Here is a 13,876-nt window from a genome sequence, read left to right on the forward strand (position 1 = left end):
TAGTCAGTAATTACTCTAGAGAACTGTGGCCCTCACCATCACGATAATAACAGCCAAATCACATCAGCCATGACTTTCCACTCAGTGCTCCAGATTATGAGGAGAGACAATAAAAAAAAAAAAAAAAAAAAAAAAATCAGCTGGCTCAGTTGTGATTGGTTCCAAACTTATTTCAATCAAGGAGCTTGATATCATCATTCTTGAAGTTAGAATTGGCTTTTTTTAAGTTTGGTTTGCGCTTTTCTCCTGGACGGTAGCATCAAAGTACTTCGTGCAATAGCTTCAAACTTTTGCTGATAATAGAAAGATACTGCAAAAGGATACTGTATTTGAGGAAAAAAAATGTACCCACCAGGTAATTGGTGTTCCTTCACTGATTCCCTGTCTTTGTTTTATTTATTTAGAGTGGAGGACTAAATAAATATAGAAAATAGAAAGAATTCCTGTTGAGAAAAAGTGATATTTTCATTCCTATGCTGGTGTTTGTCTTTGATTTTGCCCACCTCCTGCAGCCCACCTAGAAACCCTGTCAAGGCAGGGAGAGAAAGCGAAGGAGGCTTAGTAAACACTTTCTGTGTCTGCTGCTGGTGTGTATTTAGTTTAGAGGGCATGCCAAGAGGCTGTTTTTCCATGGGTCGGGCGTCTGTAAACAAGCAGTACAACGGCAGCCCACTCTTCCACAATCGGAGGTGGCACACTCTGAAGTGTGTATGAAATGTGTGTGTTTTGGGCTTTTTTTTGGACATGGCATTCCCTCTTATTCTAGTGAGACAGAGAAAGAGAGAGAGCAAGAGTGAGTTGTTATATGTGTGTGTGTGTGTGTGTGAGAGAGAGAGAAAGAGTGAGTGTGAGGAGAAAGAGAGAAAGAAAGAGCAAGCGAGGGAGAGAGAGAGAGAGGCAACCCCAAATCCGATGGGCCGCCAATGGGTGATGAATTATTCCCTGTCTGAGTCTCAGCATTGGTGTTATCACAGAGCCTGCCACTGCACTGGGATGACAGCAGTGACAGCCCCCAGAAAAGATTTAGCGCTGACAAGTGATACTTCCTCATAATACATCTCCCTGGTCCTCTCCCCTGTCCCCTGTTCCACAACCTCTCCATGCACACAAGATGAGGTTTTTTATCCCTCAACTTGTATTTGTTTAAGTGGGTAAAGGTGGGAGGGGTGGGGAATGAGGTGGGGGTTGCCTCTACTTCTGTGGCACAAGTGCACTAGGTAGATCACCTTGGAAGCAGGCATGGGCATAAACCAAGAAGTGCTTGTTGTCAGTACATGGGTTGTATTGCCACACACACACACACACACACTCACACACACACACACACACACACACACACACACACACACCACCTACATGTGTACGACTGCACGTTTGTCACCAAGTTCCATTAGGGGGCTCTCGTGCTTAAGGAATGCCTGTTGTTTTTTTGCATCAACAAGAGCACTAAGCCATATTTCCCCACTTGTTTTCTCTTTTTTCTCTCCTCTGTTTCTCCCCTCTCTTCTTCTTTTTGTCCTTCTCCCTCACTCTCCTCCCCCTGCAGAAAAGGTCACGTATTGCCTACAGTGATGAGGTACGCAACGAGCTCCTGGGGGATGACGCCGGCTCCTCGGAGAACCAGGTGAGGTGCTAATCAGGGGCCCAATGGACGCCAATGTGGGTGGCTGACCGGCCCCCTGTGTGAGGTGGTGGGCCCCTCGTAGGGGCTATCGAAAGCTGAAACCACGGCATTGTCACCAAGTCATGCGGAAGGAACACTGTTTAATGCAAAGCTGGGCTGCCAGCGAGTGGGCTCGGGGCATGGGACCAGTGTCTGGCCAAAGCCAGATTGTGACCCGCAGACACACACATATGCACAACTAAACACAATCACACAATCCAACTCAAATCTCAATCCAAAACCAGCCTCCTGACTCCATCGTCCCACAGCTGTTCTCCAGCCGGGTGTGGACTTAGGCCCATAATAGATCCTCCATCAGCGTCCACACACACACGGACACATTGCTAAATCTTGTTCTCTCCTCTTTCTTTAGACTCCAAGGGTGGTGAACCAGTACAATGAAGACACTCAAAATGAATAAGGTTGTAGCATATTTTAATGATAAAACACCACTGAAATATTATAATGCAATACTGTTTTATTAATGTTTTAATTTGCTGCTTAGAAATTATCATTTACCCCCAAAATATATTTTAATGTATATATAATACAATATAATATAATATAATACAATATATTTTAACCTTCAATCAGAATAATTTTTGATCAACCATCTTTAATATTGTTTAAAAGTGCATTGTTAGAATATCAATTCTGCCTTTTGAACAGCAGATAAAGACCACCTGACCAATTCATCGAGAGTAATGTCAACAAAAGATTTATTCAGAATGGTTACAAAATCGGCAACAAAGGAAAAAAAAGAAAAAAATTATCTTGAATAGTGATCTTAATTGCCAAAAACATGCTACATGTTCTTTTAAACTAAGTTGTTTTGAATAACTGTGCTGCATCAAAACAATGATACATCAACAAATCCAACAAAAGCGTTTTAACATTTAAGACGCACTTACCTATTACTCACCTGCACAGCTGCCACTCATACGCAGCTACTCTTAACTGTGACCAGACATCTTTTGACTAATTACATATCGCCTTTAGAATCGGCTGTCAGCTTGCAGGGGTTGAATGGGTGGAATGTCTCAAGGCACACACAATCGACTCACACAAATAAAATAAATACTTTGTATCTGCATACGTGCAACACTCACAGAAGAAAAAAACAAAGATGAATACCAAAATGCATATTTGCACATTTAGACCCACGGTGCTTTATGAGAATATATTTAGATAATTCACAGCTAAGCAAAGCTAAATAAAGTTGTCTGTGTTTTTTTTTTTTTTTAACATTTTCTTATTACCATTTCAATGATGACCCATGAACTGCACATCTTGGAAACATATGTATCACGAGTCTAGATATGTAATTGATATGCATATTCCTGGCAAATTAGTGAGACACGAAAGTGACTCTGACATTTTATGCAGAACTTAGAAGGAGATTTGCTGTCAGAAATGTCACATTTGAGACACTGATGGGTTCTATCAAAATTTCAAGGAAAAGCTGAAGAAGTATCACATCTAATTTCAAATCGGATTGTGCTTTCATTAAAAATTCATAAACTATTTTAAAGAAATACTAATAAATACAGAATTAGCTTATCTACAAAAAAATGTTGAAAAGGAAAAAAAATCAAGCAGAATTAATTTTGCAGATTGTTTTGCATTCAAATAACAGATCTGGGAAATTTGCTGTTTATTGTTCAAAATTATTGTTCAGTAAAAAATAACAAATTGATTTTTTTTTTTCTACTTTAATCCATACATGAACACACATCAGGAAAATACAAGTAGCTGAATATGACATTTAAAGATCAGAAAAACTATTCACACTTTTATTCCCAATTGCTACCTCAAAGCAACATAATGATATAAATTACCGTTCATATAATATACACTTAAATTATAAAAAAAAAATTATGTAGTATATTTTTAATTGAAGTGCACATAATAAAAAGAATAATAAAACATTTGGGTCAGGCATCATGTACTTAAAAACTGAAACTGAAGGAAATTTTTATTCTTCATTATATTGTATTTTGACACTTTATTAGAAAATAAAATTGAAAAATCTACCATAAATAACCATAACATGTTTAACACATTAATTATTACTCATGAAAAACACATAATAATAATAATAATAATAATAATAATAATAATAATAATAATAATAATAATAATAATAATGATAGGATATAAAATTGGGATGAAAACTTTAAAGTCATTGTTAAAAATATAAAACAGACACACACATACAAATGTTGACATAAAGATATAGAAAGAGTTCATGCTTGGGGCAAAAGCAAAGTAAACAGATGATATAAATTCTCCCTTTTTCTCCCAGGTGCCATATTTACCTCATTTTCATTTTAAAACTTGTGGAGATAATACTTGTCATGGTCTTGCTGTGAGTGGAGTACTCGGAACTTCAGGGTTTTTTTATCTAACGAGACGGCGGTGATAGGAGAGGGGAAAAGATGGTGGGGGCCGGGGCAAGTCGGTCAATTTAATTCCTGACGATCTGAAAGAGGTCAGGATCATTTCATATAGCCCTGGCTGAGCAGATCATTACCAGTCACAAATCTGTTTGTTACATGGCAAGGATTTATAGCTAAGTAAATAGGGAACCGTCATAAGTTCTGAAAATGGCGTGTTGGCCCTGCGATAATGGCTAAAGGACGATTTAATAGAGTTCGGCATTTATTCGTTATCTGTATGCGGACAGAGACTGAATTGGCACTATCACTCGTTTTTTTAATAATGTGGTAGGCTACCATTGCACATTTTCTCCTTTCTGTTTCCTCTGCATGCAACACACGCACAAATGTTGGTGCACTCACATCCACCGACGCCACACACATACACATACACACACACACACAGAGACACCACACACAAAGCGGTGAATACACACACATTTTTCACACACGAACACTATACGGAATAGTTTCGATTTCAGTCACAGCAGAAGGCTTGGCCACAAGAGATTGTGCTGGTTTGAGCCAGCACGGACCAGATTTTACAGGCTACAAAGGAAGCAGATTACCACTTGTATCGAATTCCGTATTGGATAAAAAAAATCTTTTGTTTGAAAAAAAAATTGCTGATTATCATAACAGAAAAATTGCAGCAGTGCAATTTTGAATACTGGCTGGCATCACAAAAACACAAGGAAAGGCGCTCATGCTGGAGTAATTATAACATTTACAATATTCTGTATTTACTGCTCTGTATCTCTTGAGCAACGTGAGCATCATTGGCCATACTAAAGAGTGCATGCCAAAGAAAAATCTAAACGGGAGGAAACTAGAAACACTCCTCAATATGTCCATCATATAGTTTTAACAAATCCTCCATGAGGGCTTGCAATCAGTCAGGCAGCACAAATGAGCTAGAACAAGTTTTGTTTGGGACCCATTGACTGATGGCAGAGCCGGGGTGAGGGATCGCAGGATCTGCCGGGTCTGTTCAAACCACAAACACATTCACATCCGCAGTGTAGTTTTAAACTTTGGCCTCTTCATTAATGCATTCTTAGCGGGGAGTTGTTACTTAAGTTGGAAAAGAGAGTTTCCACTCTAAAATGCGTCTTGTTAGTGCCGACGTTTTCAAGGGTAAGAGCTCTTTAAAGAAACATGCAATTATATTTGTTTACCTCCCACATTACAGATATTGACAGTATTTTTGTATTTGCACTATCACAATGAGACGTTGTAGTTTTGCTTTATGGTCGGTAAGGAAAATAAAATGGTGGAAGAACTATTTTTGAGACGCTTCTAAAATTACAAGGATATCCGCCGTAACAAATGCAAGAATGTAATGTGTTTTTGTTTGGGTTTTATATAGTATAGATTCATCCTGAATTCGTTATTGTTTGACAAATATCTTTTTAGTGTGGTAACTTTTGGAGTAGTCAAAAAGTGACAAATGTATGCAGTATATTATTATACTATTGTTCTTTTTTTGTTGTTGTTTCGGATTTGTTGTGGTTGTTTCAGTGTAAGTAAGGTGCAAATGTTAAATGTTAGCTGAATTATTCTGGTCATTAGAGCTGAAAGAGGAACTGATGCTTTGTTTTTGGCTCTTTGTCACTTGTTTTGAATTATCTCAACCTGTGATGCCATTTTCCATCCCTGTACCAGCTGCTTCTTTAACCTCAAACTTTGCACTGAAGTTTATAATTTACGATCCTGTTTATACAAAAAACAAAATAATTCCAAACCCTAAAAATCTAAAATAAGTAGCACATGTTATAGTGGCCTGCATTTTCCTTTAGATCTTCTAACCTTTAATGTTACCCAGGAAATATGCATTGTAAAAAAAAATAACTTCTAAAAGGATTGCAAATCAAAAAAATGTCCTTCCCCTTTCTCTGCGAAACATCCCATGATAAGCTCTTGTCTTCTTTCCAGCCCTCACTTAAGAGCAGGCCATGGAAATAACCTTTTTAATTGTGACTAGGCATAATTAATGGCAAATGGGATTATTGCCTTCCTCAAATGTCTGATTCATTATTGGAGATGCAAGGTTTTCCAGGACAGGGAATAGAAATAGCATTTTTTATTTACTTCTCTTTAAATTTTCCATTCTCTGTCATCAAAAATGTATAGCTATGCTAAGATTCATTTTTCATGATCTGCGGCTGTCCCAATAATCTGCACTATATGTACGGTACCCTCACATAACTTTCCATACATAATCTAAACAGCAGGTACGTGTATTGAGATGCATACGCCACATGAAATATTGACAGTATATGATCAGTGATAAACAGTTGAGTGGCTCAGCATTTCTCACTCACTTCCAAAGGGCATGTGTTTCCTTTTTTTTCTTGCTTTACTGGAGAAAATATGCAAAATATTTTGCAGCATACAGTAACCGTGGAGACTATACTATGCTCATTCCTCTTTACTCTCTGCTATATCAACTTCTGTCATGTGACGGCCTTGATAAATGTTAGTTGATATTGCGCGCGAGCAATCCATTCCCGCTCTTTGTTTAATGTGACAGCGCCAGGACTTGATCTTTGTTTGTTCAAAAAAAGTCAGCCCGAGTAGTAGTGGTTTAGCTCCGTTTAATGTGTTTGTCTTCTGATTTCCAAATGCTAAACATGCAAACAGATAAATCGTCAAGGTTAATTCTGTACCCAGCCACATCACTGATCTCCTTCCTGCCATGTTTCTGCTTTTTATCTCTCCTTCACTCTCTCCATCTTTCTCTCTCTTCTCCCTTTTGCTCTCATGATGCAGTTGATAAAGTTACGCGAAGAGGTAAGTGCTTCTCTGCTCTGACTATTTAAATTCTGCTTTCCCACTGAAATTTCCATTTGCCCTCTTCTCTCCTGCAGAAAATTAAAATCAGCTCATTTGGACACTTTTTTTTTTTCTTTCACGTGTCTGATTGAACAGCTTAAAGGCCAAGCCAAAGATAATGAATTCACTCAAGGCCAGTTTTTCCAGTTTCCCATCTTTTAAACATGTGAAAGTAAAGATAAGATATTATTGCTGATATACCTGTTTGAAGACAAATATTGAGAAATGAAGCAAGGTTTGGAGTAGGCTTGTTATTGGGCCTAACACGGTTCAGGCGTTGATCAACTTTTTAGTCTCAAGTGGGAATGAATGGCTTTGCTTTTAAGAATTACTGTCTCTGAATGTTCATGAGAGGGGCCACACGTGTTGCATTCTGCCTTTTGTCATCAACTCATTTAGGTTCTCATTATTGGCGATAGTGCCTTTTGTCCATATGTGCTGATATGTGTCTTCATTTATAGTTTCATTATCATTACCATCACTGCCATAGACTAAATTCATGACATTTATTGCCTTTTGTAGTCTAAGCAGAGAACAGGATACCATAACATTTAGACACTATTCACATCATGCAGTGTAATGAAGCTGCTTCAGTCACTTAGAGCCATTTCAAATGTGACTGAGCAGTAAGAAAATATGCACTAATTAAAAATATCCAAGAATATCACCAAACATGCCTTTGCATAAATACTATTTTTTATTGTACATAGCTCAACTAAGGATATTTTCTATTTGTGACTATCAAAATGTTAGCTACTGTACACATCCATCTTTGCTGTTTTGCTTTTTTTTGCAAACAAAAAATTCTATGTTGAGGTTCCAGAGGTCTGTGAACCTAAGCTGTTTCTCATTTGTAGTCGTTTGATTGTTAATGTAACTTTCATGTCCAGTTTCAGTACCATCTCTTGACATTACTTTGTTCACTTCGAGGTGTTTAATGGAAGACAGGGAGGAAGCCTTAAACCTTTGCTGTGCACATATTATATAGCAGTGTACATCAGTGTTTTTCAACCTTGGGGTCGGGACCCCATGTGGGGTCACCTGCAATTCAAATGGGGTTGCCTGAAATTTCTAGAAATTGATGAAAATAAGAATAAAAACTTACCAGTAAAAAATATATGGTGAGCTGACAGAGACAATCACAATCCATAAAAGACATGACAAACTCTGAAGCTGAAACTGAAGCACTGTTTATCTGTCAAATGTTCATTGTGGCCGGTTTCAGATGCTGTAGTTCAGTTCATTGTTTGTTCAGTATTAATTTGCAGCCTTGTAAATACAAGCTGGACTGACTGTACATAGCCTGACCAAGGAAAATAAAATTCTCACTTTGTGCAGTAATCTACACCTGGCTTTTCTGCCTCCATCCATAATAATATATATTATATAGACTAAATGTCATCTAAAATTAATGTTTATTTGATACATAGTATAGAAAACTATTACATAATCAAAAACAAATTAATATTAGCAAAGAAAAGTCTCCATTTTCAATGTCTGGGGTCGCCAGAAATTTGTGAGATGGGGTCATGAGCCAAAAATGGTTGTGAACCACTGGTGTAAATGGTCAGTCGGTGGAGAATGTAATTTCAAAAGATCATTTAACACTATTGCGTTGGATGCACTTTAGTTAAATTCTATATGGACCTAACAGCAGGGACGTCTGACTTTTTAGCAGTGTCATTTTAATATTTAACTAAATGGCTTCATGTTTTATATTGTAAAACTATACTAAAATCATTTGTTCGAGGCATTAAAATTACATTCATTAGTTAATATTTGTTGAGATCTTTTAATTTACATTGTTACCTTTCGTTTGTTTATGTAGCTTGTCATTTAAAGTGGGACTAAACTTGTACTAAGAGGTTGTACCTTACCCTGTGTTGTTAAATGTGCCTTTGAGTGAGACTGTGTTCAAGAGGGTTTCTGCTAGAGCTGAGTAATTCAATACCTATCAAAGCTTTTCCATTCACAGCTATCCATAATTTAAACCACCAACTGGCCCAGATGCCATGTTATCACGCTTTTTTTCTTTATTTAGCTGTTACTTTTGTTTCCCCTTCTTCCTCCCTCTTTTTTTTTTTTTTTTACATTTCCTCCTAGCCTGAGGGTCAGAAGACATTTCGAGTTGCCTCACCTGGTCTACCCTTTTTGGATGGCCCGATATATGTAATCGGGCTTGATTCTGCGCCCTCTTCGCCATTTCATTTTTCCATCGCTGGTCTTTTACCCTCTTTCTCTTCCTGCCATTCGAATCAAAGGCCTGGCACAGCTTATACACACTTAAGCCTTGCTTTTAAGAAACTATACTTTTTTTCTTCAGCTGAAAAACATGTTTAAATATTTAGCACCCATATTCACAGCTGTTTGACACTTGTAATTCCTCGTCTTACAAGTCCCAAACAAACGGCACAGAAGATCACACAGTCAGTCTGAATCACAGCTGTCATCATTATTCACTTTGACTCTCCCCCACCCTTATTGAAATAATAAGGAAATCATCTGAACTTTGGAAAATGGTGATAGTAACCGCCTGTGTTTGATATTGAAAAAAGGCAGGAGAGCGAAAAGAAGAGGGGAGAGATTTCTTTTGAGCTACAGCTGCATTGTTCTGGGGCTCCCTGTTAATAACTTACAACTGAAGAGTGTTTCTTGACGCAAAAAAGCACAACAAAAAAACACAATTTTCCTGCTTCCTAAGAAGATCTTTGTTCAAAATGTAGGTGTCAGATGAAAAGGCATACATGCATAGGCAGAAGTGGTGGTGGGTGCACTAGTGCACTCTAGATGCACACTATTTAACATACACTATACTGTATTTAAAATCTTTTCTATGTGACAGTCATATATGATTTTGATGAAACCCTTATCCCCTTAGTCTTTTCTTTTTCAGTAGATAAACATCAAATCTGAAAGACATGCCAGTTTTTTAGATGAAACAAGTGCTAGTTTGTGTGTGTTTTGGACTTACACTGAAGGGTTTCAACATATCAGAACCACAGGGGTCAAGCCTTTGTAGGGGGTGTTGTAGCACAGTAGGGGCTGGCAGCCACTTTACATTTCCATCGTCAAAAATGCTGACGAGGGCATCATGATTTTTGCCTCATAAAATCCTAGCTGAACACATCTGTATAGTCGTATTTTTATGTGTTTGTTGGTGACATTTGTATATAGAAACACAATTTCTTTCCTCGAGAAGAAGGATCTCCTCCTTTTAGATTAAGCCGGTAGAAGCAATTGGTACATCTGCCGTGACTGCCTACCTGAAGCAATCTAGGATGTTTAGTTTTAATTATACGTGTTCCTTTTCATTATTTTTGATGGTATCATCCTGTGTTCATGGCTGGATTGTTTCATTATTAGGGCCATCACAGTCTGCCATTACTGGATGCTTAGTGGCTGAACTCTCACCCTTTCCTTCAGGTTCTGTCACCGTCAAAACTCGAGGCGCATTATTCTAATGATCACACACATATACACTGCCACTGCCAACCCACCACCCCCCAGCCCCACCTCACACACCCACCCACAGCCACCCTCCCCTCCCCCTAGCCCTAAAAGAAGACAGAACGAGGGAGAGAAGAGAGAGAGAGAGAAAGAGAAATTCAGGAGGAGAAAGCTTTGAAGTGGCTTTCCATCGCTGTGAGTCTGCCGGCCGTCTCCCCGAGACGTGTCACCTTTGCCGAGAGGGAATAGGAAAATCACGTTTCGAATGGTAATGATAACATACTAATCACTTGAGCTCTTTGAAGAACCCTGGGAGTACGCTACTCTGTCAGTATCCCTGGCTGCCTCATGCTCCCAGGCACACACAGGCACTGCAGCCATGGTCTAGGTGTATTAGCTTAAGCATTGCATGTCAATACATCCCCTCCATCTCAGCTGATCCATAGGGGCTCATTATAGTCCAAGCTTGGTATCCTCTTTCTCCTATGTGAACAATGCCACTATTTTCAGCTGGTGCCACCGCCACCTCTTCCACACCCATGTAAACCCTACCTAGAAATCACTCCTCACCAAAGACGTACCAGCCCTCGCATCCTTCCCTGCTCCCTATCTTCTTATCTTTTTCCTACCACCAACAGCCCGTTTTGCCACCCGTCCGCAGCCACCCGTTTTCCCATCCCTCCATCCTCCCCCTGCCCTCCCTTTAACTATTAAAAAGTATCTCTGCAATTTTAAATGACATCTGTCAGCGGCACGAAGAAAAAGGAAGCGAGGGAAAGAAAGGAGTTCAGAGGGAGTTTTCTCCACCCTGCTCTTTTCCCATCCCTCTCATTGTCAAACTTTGAAAAGTGTGTCGTTGACTTATGTTTTTTCCTTCCATGTTTTTCATATCCTGTGAGTGATTAGCTGGTACACATTTTGACAGCCCAACCAAAACTAGAGATTTCCCTTCTCCCCCTGTCCCCTTCGTTCATGTGACGGGTATAAACTCTTATCAAAGAGGTGGTTGCCATTCATCGGGTTGTTTTTAAGAGTCAAATCTGTTACATCTGATCAGTTTCTTAACATAGTATATTCGAAAGGCCATCAGAACCAACAGCATTCGAATAAACATTTAAATCCTCCATGATTATGCTGTTTTTATTCCATATTTCTGAAGTCAATATTTAGATGAAAGCAACTTCTTATTTTGGACTTGGAGATAAAGTGTGCAGCATCAGTGGACAATGTAAATATATGGGTTTACTATTTGTTTGAAGGTGCATTCACAGCCTTATGAACTTCCTTGAGATAATGTGACACCTTTGATTTGTAAGACACAAGTTTATATAGATGATATAAATTGAACTTAAGTTAGGTGGATACATTAAAAATTGGGGTAAAAATATGTGAAGAAAAGAATCAGGTAAATGCAGCACTAAAAAGCTAATGTTTTAAATTTAGTTGCAATGACAATGGCAACTATTTTTTCTTTTAAGATAAGATGTGAGTCTGATGATGTGGAACTTTGCAGTGTTACATTAGAATAGGACTAAAAATGTCAAAAGTAAGGATTAAATATTACTATCCCAATGCTGCACATTTCCCCACGAAGAAAATGTACCGTTAGCGCATACTTAACTTGTTTTGTTTTAGAAAAGTCTGGTTTAAAAAATAACCAGTATTTGTCATTTAACAACTTTTAAAGAGTTTAATGCTGCTTCAGATAAAGCAGATGTGAGTCAGGCACACTGAACGTTTTGCAGTATTTCATGAACAAAGTAAAGTTGAAAAGTTAGCATTAAATATTCCCTGATATGATTTACAATTCACTCAGTTCAATAGTTTTCACTACTCTGACAAATTAGGTCTTTAAAAATGACTAACCCTAAGATAAAGTTTATTTTCCTTTGATAGCATCAGTGAATTTTGTTTTAACCACACAGGAAATGGTTAAGACACTGTCAAATCAATTGAACTAATAACTTAAAAGATTTATCAACAAGTTAACTCTATTTTCTGAACTTAGGATATCCTCATTACAATGAACACTACAAATTGTTGGATAAAAATAGAGCATTATTTGCTGATTTGCAGACAAAAAATATTTGAAGTATTTGACGAGCCAAGAAAATATCTAAACATCTAGTCTGTTCCATAGATACTGTTACTAGGATCTGTTGCTACATGGTGCAATAATAAGATTTGCAAGTGAACAAATTAAATCTGGCATTATTGTAGATGTCTGAGAGCCTCAAGATAGAACTCAAGGCCATCAGTCAACGGATCAGACCTTCTTCTTGCCTCACGTCACACATGAATTGATGAACTACAGAGAAGAGAACCAAAACTGCTGTTTTTCTTGGTATCTTAGGAGCTGCTACCCATTGATGTGTACACGTGATATTAGAGCCCTAGCTAACACCTTGATAGTCACAAACATCCACTTTGAAAAACTGATCAAATTGCTTACTTAATTATTTATGGAACACATCTTTTCTTGATATGTTGTCTGAATCCTAGGCTTTCACTGGGCAGCCTTGTCAATTGTTGATAGCTGTAAGTCGAGGGGGAACACGATAACTCATACATCATGAATTACTGTTTGGTCCACTGATGTGGATAAACTAGACACAGAAGAGACATTTGATTTCTTATGTTCATTTGATTATTATATTCATAGTCTGTATAAAAATGTTAGCATTGTCATTTTATAGAATTTTATATGATTATTATTATTGTTGTTGTTGTATTTTTTATTTTATTTTGTAGGTATACTGACACTACCATGTACAACAATTCTTAAAAGACACATCACATGTTAGATTTTTAGTTGTTACTGCTATCTACAACTGAGAGTTTAATGTTAATTTAGTGCCATCCAGTTGGAAGCCATCACCTGGACAGGATTTTCTTTTTTCCTGAACTACAAATTAAATAACATTTTATCTAAATTGGCTCCACTTTTGTCCCTTAACTTTTTTTTCTGTGTGCAGCTGAACGCTGTGCTGTGAAACAATATGAGGAATCAACAAACCTCAAAGTGGCTCTTGTTTTCATGTCCAAGATGAGGCGGCTGCACCTCTTACATTGTCAGCTTCAACATGCACATGCTTGATATTCCATCAGCATATAACACATTGTCATCCATGAAGGTTATTGCCAACCTGGCTGTATTATGTTGTCGCTGTGAATGTGGTCTGTCTGTTTAGGTGACAGTGTTGATGTGTTTCTTTGAAATGGGTCCCAGCCCTCTCAATCAATTATTTTGTGTTTGTTTCTCTGGCTTCATTTTTTTTTTCTCCATTTGTTGCAGAGAGCGCATCTGTTGGACAACACAGAGAAGCTGGAAAGGTCATCGCGAAGACTGGAGGCTGGCTACCAGATAGCAGTAGAAACTGGTATGTATTCAGTTTTGGATTGAGTTGGGAAGGAGTGGGGTGGGGGTTTAAGATAGTGGTGAGGATGAGTGAGCGACAGCGAATTGTCTTGCTCATATGCGAGGTGGGTGGAT

At 38.1% G+C, this 13,876-nt stretch overlaps 1 protein-coding gene across 4 annotated transcripts in view; it reads left to right on the plus strand.

The window, feature by feature from the left end:
- Positions 1–13,876, plus strand: part of vti1a (vesicle transport through interaction with t-SNAREs 1A) — a 124,053-nt gene that overhangs the window by 22,348 nt on the left and 87,829 nt on the right. For 2 of the 4 annotated variants that reach the window (XM_030163424.1, XM_030163421.1), the window contains exons 4-6: positions 1,547–1,624; positions 6,874–6,894; positions 13,679–13,763. In XM_030163424.1, the coding sequence (XP_030019284.1) occupies positions 1,547–1,624; positions 6,874–6,894; positions 13,679–13,763 (184 nt within the window). The remainder of the gene's footprint in view (positions 1–1,546; positions 1,625–6,873; positions 6,895–13,678; positions 13,764–13,876) is intronic. The other 2 variants (XM_030163425.1, XM_030163422.1) reach the window with 1 other exon arrangement.

This window comes from Sphaeramia orbicularis, chromosome 19 (genome assembly GCF_902148855.1).
Source record: "Sphaeramia orbicularis chromosome 19, fSphaOr1.1, whole genome shotgun sequence".
Classification (NCBI taxonomy): domain Eukaryota; kingdom Metazoa; phylum Chordata; class Actinopteri; order Kurtiformes; family Apogonidae; genus Sphaeramia; species Sphaeramia orbicularis.